A 13,682-nucleotide genomic window follows, 5' to 3' on the forward strand; every position below is an offset into this window, starting at 1 on the left:
TATATGCCCCAATATAGGGGAATGCCAGGGCCAAAAGAATGGGAATGGGTGGGTAGGGAAGTGGGGGGCGCTATGGGGGACTTTTGGGATAGCATTGAAAATGTAATTGAGGAAAATATGTAATAAAAATATTAAAAATTAAAAAAAAAGCAGGGTTGGAGGTACTTTCATGTAATCACACTGTTGTGGGGGCATCAAACAGACAGGGTCCTAAAAAATCTCGGCAACTTGGTGAGATCTAGTCCAGTGAGAGACTATTATTCTCTCTTCTTTTAATAAAAAGGCTTACAAATATCTTCACACAAATATACAATACAGAAGACATACAGACACCATGACCACATACATCACAGTATATATTATTCATGTGATGACCTAAAATAGTGTATTTTATCTGAATCTGTATTTTTTTTTAAATATTCTAACTACCTTCCAAGATAATTTAGGTGGAATTCTTAGAAATTCTACTGGTTCTAATAAAAGGATATCTATCAACTTGAGAGTGAAGAGAGCATGGGAGGGGTTTGAATGAGGGTAGCTGGGGCAAGGAAAGAAAGGAGGGGGTGATGTAATTTTATTTCATTGAAAACATATTTTCAATGAACAAAAGAAAGGAAAAAACAAAAGAAAGGTTACTGGTTCACTTAATATCTGAGCTTTAGAGATATTTATTTGCATATTTATAAGTGATTAGTATAATCTAAATAAGACTTGGTTTCATGGGGAAAGAAACACAAACATGAAACATAACTGAATAAATGCATGGCTTTTAAATTCCAGGTAAGCTGGAGTCCTTAGGGGTTGACTTAATCATGAGCAAGAAGATGTATTGCTTTAAAAATGGCCCAATCATGAGAGAATATAACAGACCTAGATAACAAGATAGGGAATTCACACTGGCTCAGATATTCTTGGGGGATGAGTTGGAACAGAGTAATTAGAAATTAAGAAGTTAAAAATTATAGAATTATGCAAGTTGGGGAACTAAAGGGAGAAATTCTAAAGTCTCAAGGGGTCCCTTGCCAGTGTACTTTTTATGTCCATAGGTCTGTGTGAGAATTACACATTGTCTTTGTGATCAGATACCACAAAGACCTAGGAGAGTGACACTTCTTGGTCACAGAGGAAGATTTTAAACTCCAGTATAAACTTGAGCCTTAGTTTGACACCATGGAGTAGTTATGACTGCAGGTTCTGTGAACAGCACTTCTGTCTGAAGTTGGTGAATTTGGTATCAACTTTGCTGCAATGTGAATTTGGTAACATAATTAAGTCTTGAAGTAAGATCTATTGATTTAATTCTTACATTATTTGTATATAATTCAAAGATTAATTTGGAGGAGATAAAATGTTTATGGGCTTATTTCTAGCTGGTAGTATTTCAACAGAATCTGCTCAGCTTATTGTTTTCTTTATTTGATTTTTAACAGTAACTAATTTTGTATGATGCGAGTCTTTAAAAAAGTCTAGCTAAGCACAATGTTGCCTTTGCTGCAGTGTTGTTGCATTTCTCCTCAACCTCTATCTCCTTTTTTTGTTTGTTTCCTTTCCTGTCTCTCTACCTCTGTCTTTGTAACTGCTCTTTTTCTTGGCTTTCTGTCTTTTAGAACAGTATTACTGAAATGTATCATGTTACTGGTGATTTGAAAATTATTTAACACTGGAATTGGTATTCTTAATGTTTTTCCAAATCATAACTTTTTTCTTTAACTCTTTGTAACTCATGTTGAAGAACAAAAGTAATTCAATCCTGCCCAATCCCAAACACTTATAGGCAATGTCTGAAAGGCACTCACTGTATTTCCCATTCCGGTTTGTATCTACGTGTGTGTTGGTTCTTGTATCACATTCTTCCAGTTATTCTGCTATTCCAGCAAAGTAGCCAGACAGTAGTGTCACATAGCTTTAATCCAGTACATGTGAGGCAGAGGCAGGCAAATCTCTAATTTCAAGTTCAAAGCAAGATCCAGGATGGCCAGGGCTGTTACATAGACAGGCCCTGCACCCCCCCCCAAAGTCTCCAAAAATTAAAACAAACAAACAAAATCAAAATTATAGCAAGTAAATAAGACTACAGCAATTTAAATTAAGAGTTTTTATTAAAAAAAAAACATTGCTTCTACTCTTCCCACAAATACAGCAATTAACATGACACTAATCCCTTTTTGGTCTGAAGTCTACTATGTCTATATCAGATAATGATATTGTACTTTTTAAATTGTTTTTGTTAAAGTGTTGGGTCCTTGCACATACTGGGTAAAATCTCTACCACTTAAATGCAATACAACCCCTATTCCTCAAAGATGTATTTATAGCTACACTTCTATCGATTTTTGCATGAGTTGGGTAGGAAAATCTTTCCTGCATTGACATAATAGCTTTGAGTATCAAAATATGAGATTTCCCTCAGACAGTCACAGTCTGAGACCTCAGTGGTTGTGCTAACTTATGTCTGCTCATTTATTTTCATGGAGGAACAACTCTGGTTTTAGAGAAAACATTTTCCCCTAACACTGGAGAATACTTGAAAAAAATCTCAAAGTTGCTTTTTTTCTTTTAATTTTGTCTTTGTTGTTTTATTACTCATATTTCTGAAATCTATTTTTTAGAACTTCATGTGTCATGCATGTGTATGCATTTACATGAATTTTTTCCTCTGTCTCCCACTTCCAATCCCTCCACAGACCCCAGTTCTGCCTCTTTCCACAGCTCTTTTCTTTAATTACTATTGTTACATGTATATGTTAAACATCACTATATACAAATAAGTATATAAATACAAGCTGCTGAATCCACTTAGTGTTGCTTTTATGCACACATTTTAACCAGCTTCATGTTTTTGTCGTTAATTTTAAGTATGAATGAAGCTCTTTCAGGAAGAAGTTCTCAACAGGTGACATGCCAAATGAGGCTGTCTGCAGCAATTCTTTCCCTTTTCTTTTCTGAGTCCGTTTCTCTCCTAACCGATGCCTCCTGAATTTTCTAGCAACCATGATTCCCTATTGATAGGTTTTGCAAGGTTCATACCTCATTTCTTTTCTCCTTGTATAATCTTGTTGGTTTTGACACCGTAATGTGGAGAAAAGAATCATGTATGTTAAAAATAAGTCAACATTATAAAAAAAAATGACTTATCTCAGATTTTAGAAAATGCACCAAGTCACATTTTCAGTGGTTTTCAAATGGCTTTTCAAGTTGATACAGCTTGCATAATAGTGTAACTGATCTGATTCTTTATGAAGATGAACTATGATAAAGACCCTCAGTTAATTTTGGCTGTCTAATTCTGATTGTAATGGTCAGCTGCTTCTTAAATTATATTTAGTTTACTTTCAACAAGCTCTCTGTGTTATATCATACTTGTTGACAGCCCCAGTTCACAGAGACTTCTGATAAGACTCATCTCTTCATGTACCTACCAAGTCCTCTCATGAGAATTCATTTACTTTCTTGTTTCTATATTCCCAAACAGCAGATAGATAACATGATTCTGTTTTTATCCGTATGATATATGGACTTTTAATCAAGAATTAAAATGAAGAATTTACTATATATTTAATCTTTAGTCAACAAATGTATTTTGGCTGTCAGCTACGTTCAAGATGTGGTAATGGAGATAGTGGTCAATAAATCCACACTTCCAATTCTGCATGAAGCAAAATTAGATGGAGATTCTGACCTGATTGAATAGTCACAGAGAACATCCTGTAGCGGAATCAGAGAATTCTGTGGCAAGTATTAAATACAAATGCTCTGAGATCAGAAAATGTCTTTTGAGAATGAATTACACAGGACAGGTTAAGGACAGAGAGGAGGCTCATACTGGTTCCTCTTTCTGTTCCTCATACTGATCCTTCTAACAGTGAAATTTCTCTATTTAGAGATTTTAATTTTCTGTTTCCTCTCACCAATCATGCTTCTTATTCTTCTGAATTTTAATTTTGATTTCCTATGCTCTTAAGTTTCTACATGTTGCACAGCATCTTGTTTTCCTTGGCTCATAGAAATGTGTTCTGTTTTTCATTATTAATACTATTTTAGCTAATTCAAGGGTCTACTGTTCATAGATTATTTTCAGCAAGCCTCTCACCTTTGGTCCTTATTTAAAAATGTGACATCGTTATCAAGTCCTGGAGAATAGGATTGGAGGGAATATACCTCAGGTGAATTTAAACTGACTACAATTGTAAGAGACATCAGAAGTAATACAAACCATTTCAGGAATAAATTGGGAGAAATCAAGCAGTGCTTATTATAATGAGAGATGCAGCCCAAGAAACAAATGAAGAATGAAGCACTTGAACTGTAGCATAATCCATGGGGGTTGGGGAGTGGGGGAACTTTGAGAAGAAGACAGAAACCATCAAGATGTCATAAAACAGCTTCATGTTGATGGTAGAGGTATTCCTTTGGCCCAAATGTGAGGGAATTTCGTTAATTCAGGAACTATATTGCTTCTTGCCTTCCTTTTTGAGTAGCAAATTTTTAAATTCTCATGGTAATAATGATGATGACAACAATTGCAATATCATTTACTCTTTCCCTCGTGGGAACCAATAATATGGATTATTTTGAAAAGAAGTAAGCACATAACATAGACTTGAGGGATAGAAGACATGAATGAAAGTCCAAGGGTTAGTGCTTAAAGGCTGAATTAGTCTCTCCAAAAGTAATAACTTCATATCCAAGTTCAATAATGTTGCATTGAATATTTACAAACCATGGCCTCATAAGTTATAATCCTGGTTTCAAAGATCAAAATAATGATCTTTACCCATTGGTGACAAAATAAAAATCAACCCAAATATAGAAAAAGCAAAAGGGTTATTATAGTTTTTAAAAACGTAAGAATTTCACATATGCATATATAATCTGTTTTCTTCTTCTTTAATAAGTGTTGGGAAATAACCAGATCTATGGATATAAAGATAAGAATATTACAATGTTCATTTAGTATTAGGTTCTTCTATAGGGGTATGATTTGACCGATCATGGATTTTGGACCCACTTAATGGCACCAGGCATGAGTTCTGTTTTGTGGAGTTGGCCTTATTATTACTAAAATTCTCTCTCTCTCGTGTGTGTGTGTGTGTGTGTGTGTGTGTTTAAAAGCATGTGAATTCAGTTTTCATGGAGACTAGAGGTTTGGGCACATTCCCCTGAAGCTGGAGTATTAGGTTATAGTAAGCTGCCTTATATGAGTGGTGGAAAACTAACTTGGGTCCTCTGGAAGTTCACTATGCATTCTTAATCACCAAGCCATTTCTTCAGTTTCTGGAACAGACTTTAAATCAAATGAAAAAAAGTTTGGTTATTACCATATTATTGCACTAGTGGGTTTATCTTGCCAGGCCAATTGTTACTAGATGTCAAAGATGCTTGCTTATTTTTTTCTCTTGTAGTGTACATAGGATCTACGAGTTTTTTTGAAAATTATTCAGGAGGGATGGAGCTTCCAGGTCAGTACTGACTTGATTATTTTATGTTACATAATTCCAATGAGTGATGTCTTCAGCAGTAGTATCTTATCATGATATCAAAGTGCCATTTGAAGGATATTTTCGAAAGCTACAATATTATCTGTGGTCTGAGCTTGTAATCATTTATCAGTTGGATAATACCTGCCCACAATTCATAAATATATATTTCAAAATGTTGAGGCCTATACAGAAGCCTGTGTGACCTGGTTAGGCTCATATCCACACAAGACTTGGTCTACATGAAGAAAAAACTTCATTTAGGTCATATGGAACAGAGTCTAAATATTCATCTATTTCTTAAGAAATATTCACATTCATATTCCATTTACATGAGTGAAAAGAAAGAGAGAAAATATGAAGTAAACACACTTGTACACTCAGTGAGAAGGAACACTAATGACCTCCTTTCTGTTCTTGTTCATTATTAGTGCTGATAAAGTGTTGTCAAGTCCTGTGTAGATTCCTTCAAATGAATATACCCATCAGAGGCTCCTGACAGCATGTCACCAGGCAACAGCTCATGGATTCATCCTTCTTCCTTCCTGCTCTTGGGAATCCCAGGACTGGAAGAGTTGCAGTTCTGGCTTGGTTTGCCATTTGGAACAGTCTATCTTATTGCTGTCCTAGGGAATGTCATCATTCTCTTTGTAATCCATCTTGAGCACAGCCTTCACCAGCCTATGTTCTACTTACTGACCATACTGGCTGTTACTGACTTGGGTCTGTCTACAGCAACTGTACCCAGAGCACTTGGTATATTCTGGTTTGGCTTCCATAAAATTGCCTTTAGGGACTGTGTAGCTCAAATGTTTTTCATACATCTGTTTACAGGCATCGAAACATTCATGCTTGTAGCTATGGCCTTTGATCGCTACATTGCCATCTGTAACCCTCTTCGATATAACACTATCCTCACCAACAGAACAATCTGCATTATTGTTGGAGTTGGATTATTTAAAAATTTCATTTTGGTTTTTCCACTTATATTTCTCATTCTAAGGCTTTCATTCTGTGGACACAATATCATACCACACACATATTGTGAGCACATGGGCATTGCTCGACTGGCATGTGTCAGCATCAAGGTTAATGTATTATTTGGATTAATACTCATATCTATGATACTTCTGGATGTTGTTTTGATTGCTCTGTCCTATGCGAAAATTCTTCATGCTGTATTCAAACTCCCATCCTGGGAAGCCAGACTCAAAGCTCTTAATACCTGTGGCTCCCATGTGTGTGTGATCTTGGCTTTCTTCACTCCAGCCTTTTTCTCCTTCTTGACCCATCGATTTGGACACAACATTCCACGGTATATCCACATCCTCCTTGCTAACTTATATGTGATCATTCCCCCTGCTCTTAACCCTCTTATTTATGGGGTGAGAACCAAACAGATTCGAGATCGTGTGGTGATATTTTTTTGCAAGGAAGTTTGACAGTGAGCTTATGACTTGTATTCTTCCAGTTTTTTCCCTTTATTAAGAAAAGAACTTATATGTAAATAAGCTTACATAGAATAACCATATTACAGAATATTATGCTAAGCACACAATGTTTCTGTATTCATGGGCAGTAAATAAGATAAGTATTTTAGCAAATATTTGTTCCAATTTTGAATAAAATATTATTGATTGATAAACAGGTTTCCTTTCTATTATAGGTGTTAGAATCTTATTTCATTATGAAGAAGCTACAGTGCTATTTCATAAGACTTTTATAAAGAACCCACTGATTATTGAGGAGGGGTGTAATGATTTCACTGTTTATCACGGTTGCACTGGGGGTTGAGAAAGCACTATTTAAGATGTGGTTTCCAGGAGTATGGATCAATGAAATCAATCATAATTCCAGTTTCTTTTATGATGAAATTGGCTCCCATCATTATGTAATGATGGGAAAGAAAATATTGAAAGAAATCAATATCACTTCATAATCTCTTCTCACTTTTGAAGATACAACTGCAGCAATTACATAGTGTCAAGCATGAGAGAACCTTCACTTTGAATTCAAGCAAGAAGAAATTCTCCCAGATGGCAAAAAATATACCATGGGGAAATAAGGGTATAATACTAAAGTACAAAGAGGTAAAACGAGGAAAGAAAACTCGTAGTTAAGCCATCAGGAAGCCTCTCGTGCACAGAATGAATCTCATTTTTATATTGAACTGTAGGGTGAAGGGGGTCCCTGTATCCACTCAGCCATAGGGCTCAGGCTGCTCTTGGAGGCAGGACATGGCAAGTTTTGAGTGTGCTTATCCCATGCTGACTTGGGGCAGGTGTTAGGCCATGGGAAGCAGAGGGACACTGCCCTGGGGTGGGGAAGCCTAGTCTGAGGTCCCAGGGACAGCCAGAGCTGAATCCTGGGGCCTGTGGGGAGGCTGGGACCATCTGTTTTTCAGGCTCTTGGGCACCCAGGCACCACTGGATGCTGCAGAAGAGCTGAGGATGGAGTGGGGACCCCCTGAAAATCCAGAGAAAAGGTTGGGAGCTCAGACTGAATTCCACAGGGAGAGAGAGTCCTTGGCTTGTTAGGCAGGTGGCTTGGCTTGGTGGAGGCCATTGCTGGGAACACTGAGAGGCCTTCTGCAGGATATTAGATGGCCAGTTCTTTAGGCAAAAGCCTGCTCCATTGCTCCCCACTGCAGAACCCAATGAAAAGAGGCAGTACATGGTTTTAAAACATTTATTGTCATGGCATAAAGTAGATGAATAAAACCATACCCCACTTTGTCCGGGAGGGCATGAGTTTAAATACCTTTTGCAGGGAGGAATGGCTGGGAAGGGGAGTTCATTGGCTAAGCCTCCAGGCCTTTAGGTACCTCATTAAAATGGACATCTGGCTTGAGGCTACTTGACCTGTGATCACATCCTCTACCTGTGGAGATTTGGGCCATTGGCTTTATGTGACTGAAGGACACAAATCTATGGAGGGCTTTGGCCTCTTGTCAGGAGCCTACTTGACCCTGTTGCATCTCAGAGTCACTAGGGTTTCCAGCCTGTGCTTGACAAGGAACTAGGCTGACTTTCACAGTCCTACAATGAACCACCAAAATTCTACAAAGATATCTTTGTCTCACAGGGCAAAAAGTTTACCAAAATCTTTTAATTTCACTTGCTACACAACAATCACCAGCAGGTTTTCCAGAATGTGTGTGTGTGTGTGTGTGTGTGTGTGTGTGTGTGTGCGCACGCGTGCACACACCAATTAGATGAAGCACCTATAGACAAGAGTTTAGCACTCCTTCCATGTATGCCTCTTTAACATGCATTCTAGAAATGCACAGAAATCAGAGGACTGGTCAGGGATCCACTAAGCCTTGGTGAGAGAAAACTGAGCAAATGCTTAACTCATCCTCCGTGTCCTTCATGGTTCCTATTCTGATAGTGACCACTTAAAAGTATTTAAATTTTTCTTTTCACATTATGCTATGAAAATGAAATCTGCAAATTCAGTACTGTAATTAGATGCTTGTAATTCATATCAGACAATGTATTTGAAATTGAAACTTTACAAAACATTTTTATACATGAGCAATAAAAAGACAACCATGCAACATTTGAAAACCTAGCCAAGTTTCAAATAGATATTTTATAAAGATATTAGTGACAAAAAAAACCACATGAAAACTCATCAGGAAATACAAATTAGTTTATAATGAAATGGCATTGCACATGTAAAGGAGATTTTCATGCTCTTTCTGTTACTATAGCTCCTTAACATATCTTGAAATGTAGAATGACAATCATGCCAGCATTTGTGTGTGTGTGTGTGTGTGTGTGTTCATTGCTTCTTTGGCTATCAAGGGTCTTTTGTCTTTCCATAAGAGTTTTAGAATGTTTTGGTTTCTGTTTCTTGAAGAATGTCATGGGAATTCTGAATGAGATTTCACTAAATCTATAAATTACATTTACTTGGATTGGAACAGGACTGTGCCAAGTACCAGCCTCAGCTTGGAGAGGGGTCTTGAGGAAAGGGTGCTCAGGAGAAGCAAAAATAACAACTCCAGTCAAATTGTGGGTACAAGCTGATATCCTGTCTTCTGATAGAGACAGCTTTCTGAAGATTGCCAGACAGCTCAACTCTGGCAGACCAAAGTCTAGTGGTTTATTTATCTATCAATTCAATCTTCCACCCCAAGTTTCCTATTGATTATCCTATCACTCAGCATTTCCTTTTACCTTAACCCCTTGACTCCTAGGAAAAGACAGCAAGCACATTTTACTTAACATTGTAAATGAATTCAGAGATCTGTTGGCCTTTGTAAGAACAGAAAATAAGCTAGCTAGGTGGGATCCAGCTCTGAGATCACTACTCCTATAGTGCCTGGGCTTAAATTCTCCCTGTCCCAGGCTGACCTTGAACTCTGGAATAGGCCTGCCTTTATATCTTTCTGACAAGCTGTTTCATGGTGCAGCTGCCTCTGTTCTTTTAGGTCCATGAAACCCTTCATATAATTAATATTGCATTTCTATGTTTTGTATAGTGGAGCAATCCTGTTTATGCATTTTTGAACTCATGTTTTTAGAGTTGTTTGCCATACTATGAAGAATAGATTATACACTGTTCCCTCAAAGGAAAAGAAATCTGCATGATTTAGATTACTATATTTTGATTTTTTTAAAAAAAGGTAAAGTCATTATAAGTATAGATGTCGTTTTTTTTTTATATTTACTACTGAAAAACATTACAACTCTCATTATTACCAATGTGGTACGACATAGTTATAATTTGCTGACAAGCAGTATCCTGCATCTGCTTTCCTGGAGAAGAAGTGCTGTAGTAAGTGGATCCACTTCTCGCTATTTCTCAGGCCAATAAACAGAAGGTCAGGATTTCTGAAAATTTTAAATGAAAGATTTGACATAGTTTAAATCTTTCTTTGTAAATTTGTTAACAGAAGCAGTATAAAGAGAGAGGGGGAAAGTGGGTCTGAAGAACAGATTATATACAATTTCCTCAAAGGAAATGTGCATGATTTAGATTACTATATTTTGAAGTTTTTTTTTTAATAAAGCCATGAGAAGTATAACAGTGTGTTAAGTGCTCAAAAAGTGAATAAATTAAAGAGTAGAAAAAGACAGAGGTGCCAAATAGAGAGCTACAAGCAGACCCACATGTCTCATTGGATCTGGTTATTTAAAAACAAAGTAGCCTTGGATAAGAATTTAAGATGGGCAGCAAAAGTAAAGGGATGTCCATAAAACATCCTCCCCCTGTGAAGCTTCTTTATAAGAAAGAATCTGCTGACTTTTAGTTTAAAATACATAGCATCAAATCATGGCACTAAAGGGCAGAGTTTTAGGTCACAGATCTCATGTCTACCCTCACTTCTGACATCGTCAGTCTCAACTCTCTCAAACTGTCTTTACCTCAAGAATGTACTAGATGGACTCATAAAATCACCCAAAGTTAATAGACTCATGCATACAGTTTCTTACAGGGAAAAGCTGTGGATTACACTTAGACACAGGCTGAGGAAAGCCTGTGAGGTTTACAAACATGAGCCATCCACTGTTCTCTCATGGAGCTGGGATGCACTATGCTGACATTGTGTGACAGTGTGTATGAAGGCACATTACCCTCTAAGGAAGCTTCCCCAGGCATTTTTATTGTGGCCTCATTCCATGAGCATGACTGCTTGCTTACTCCATGGCAACGTGGCATTATATTTGCTACTCTACATATTGACTTGTGTCACTTCATCAAAATATTCTTCACACAGTTCCTGGACAGTTTTCTTGAAGTACATAAATTTTATTAATTCTTTCAATAGTTCATACAATTTATTTTGATCCTGTTGCCTGGCTATACTATCCCGTCCCGCGGGATTCAGTTATTCGTGGGTGCAAGGGGGACCTCGAACCTGGAAGGAAATGGGAGGAAAAGAAAGAAGAGCCGGAGGACCAAGTAGGTTGAACCTATTAAGGTCTTGTTTATTATGCTGAGGTGCCTTCCTTTTAAAGCATACATTGAGGGGAATATGGGAGGGGTGGAGGGAGAATTATACAAAGAACAAAGAAATGGGCAATCTGCTGACATGGGGGTTGAAGTCAGGCGCCAAGCAGCAGGTACTTTGCATCTTATCTCCGGAACCTTGATCTTCCTCAGCCTTGAGAGTCAAGCTGGGCTCAGGTGCAGCTCATGTCCTTGGATGTCATGGGAACTCAGGAAGAGATAGGGAAGAGGGGACTGTTATTCAATTTTTACAGCCTTAGGTGTTAGGAAGGGAATAAGGAGGAAGGGGGTGGCAACCAGCTCTTAACACAAGGCCCTTTGACTTGTTAAGGAGATTGTGAAGGGATCACTTTCTCACGGGATAGTCTCTGACACTATACTTTACAGAATTACATGTCATTTCCAATTCTTACTTTGAACAAATACATGAAGATTACGTCCTTGAAGCCCAGAGTAATGAAGCGCTGAGCTCTCTGTGCAAATTGAAGTTCTTTATTACAGGCTTGCAGACTTAGTTCCCAGAGCACCTGCTGCTGCTGCTACTGCTGCTGCTACTGCTGTAGCTGCATTTTTGACCTCATGTCTCATCTTCTCATCTTGTATTTAACTACAAATTCCAACAACTAGCTTTAAATTAGCTTAAGCCCTCTGGAATATGAAGAATGAAGAGAGGCCAAACAGCTCATACATATTTTGTGCCTCTTCCTATATCAAATTATTGTGAAGTCTCTTCAAATGTAAAGAGCTAAAATGTACTGTTTAGTCCTTTAACTACTGTGGATTTTTTCTCAGTATATCACTATGTCACTAAAAGATAGAAAATACAGGAAAACTAAGTCAAATTACAGATGTGCAGTGATATTACACTATGATGCAGATTCAGATCCTGATTCTATTCCCAACTTACTGAACATAGGCATGTTCAATTGTATCCTGCGTTTCTGTTTCTTGTAAATAAATGCACTGTGATAATTGAGCTGAACAAGTGAAATTATGTATGTTTTAAATAATACAGGTGATAAATTTTCTTTCTAATGCCTTCCAATGTCTTCCCCGTATCTCTTGCCCTATACTATTAATAAATGACATTATGTTCACCTCTTTGCTATAAGCCTTATGTATTTTCACCCATGAATGTTTCCTTGCTTTTGTAGTCTGTTCTAATTACACATTTACTCCTTGAAAGTTTTATGTATACCCTTGTCTTAATTAGAGTTTTACTGCTGTGAACAGACACCATGACCAAGGCAAGTCTTATAAAAAAATAAAACATTTTAATTGGGGCTGGCTTACAGGTTCAGTCCATTATCATCAAGGTGGGAGCATGGCAGTATCCAAGCAGGCATGGTACAGGCATAGCTGAGAGTTCTACATCTTCATCCTAGTGGCTGCAAGCAACTAGGATGAGGATCTTAAGCCCACACCCACAGTGACACACCTACCCAACATGGTCACACCTATTCCAACAAGGCAACACCTCTAAATGGTGCCACTCCCTAACCCAAGAATGTAAAACTATCACAACCCTAAATCTTAAATCAATTTTAAATTCCAATTCTATGTTGCAAAACTTACCAAGATTCTGTCTTTCTCAGTGAATCATATAACAATTGTGTTTTCGGTTTTAAAACATATATACCTGGATTAAATGAAGCCTTTAATATACCTTTGGAGATATTAAACTGTTGTTTGTTTGTTTGTTTGTGTGTGTGTGTGTGTGTGTATGCACTCTGTGTGTGTGTGTGTGTCTGTATGTGTGTGTATGCACTCAAGTTCTGGGGCAGGTGGTTAGTAATAATGTCTCTAGATGCCAGTGTCATTCTTTCTTTCTTTTTTTAGATTAGCATAAAATTTAATATATTTATTATAGTATTTTCATACATATGTTCATGTGTAAGGTTGGATTTGTTTTTTTTAATTGGGTATTTTCTTCATTTACATTTCCAATGCTATCCCAAAAGTTCCCCATGCCCTCCCCTCTCTCCTACACACCCATTCCCACTTCTTGGCCCTGGTGTTCCCCTGTACTGAGGCATATAAAGTGTGCAAGACCAATGGGCCTCTCTTTCCACTGATGGCCAACACGAGTTCTGGGGGGTACTCATTAGTTCATATTGTTGTTCCTCCTATGGGGTTGCAGATCCCTTTAGCTCCTTGGGTACTTTCTCAAGCTCCTCCATTGGAGGACATGTGATCCATCCAATAGCTGACTGTGAGCATCCAGTTCTGTGTTTGCTAGGCCCC

At 37.6% G+C, this 13,682-nt stretch overlaps 1 protein-coding gene across 1 annotated transcript; it reads left to right on the forward strand.

The window, feature by feature from the left end:
• Nucleotides 1–5,980: 5,980 nt before the first annotated feature.
• Nucleotides 5,981–6,919, forward strand: LOC110287915 (olfactory receptor 52E8-like). The gene has a single exon (XM_021154408.1). The coding sequence runs from the start codon at nt 5,981–5,983 to the stop codon at nt 6,917–6,919; it is 939 nt and encodes a 312-aa protein (XP_021010067.1).
• Nucleotides 6,920–13,682: the final 6,763 nt, after the last annotated feature.

Source organism: Mus caroli, unplaced genomic scaffold (genome assembly GCF_900094665.2).
Source record: "Mus caroli unplaced genomic scaffold, CAROLI_EIJ_v1.1 scaffold_18958_1, whole genome shotgun sequence".
Taxonomy (NCBI): Eukaryota; Metazoa; Chordata; class Mammalia; order Rodentia; family Muridae; genus Mus; species Mus caroli.

Bases quoted from the DNA above. Each gene is read 5' to 3' on its own strand.
- LOC110287915 (XM_021154408.1), top strand. From the start codon at position 5,981: ATGTCACCAGGCAACAGCTCATGGATTCATCCTTCTTCCTTCCTGCTC.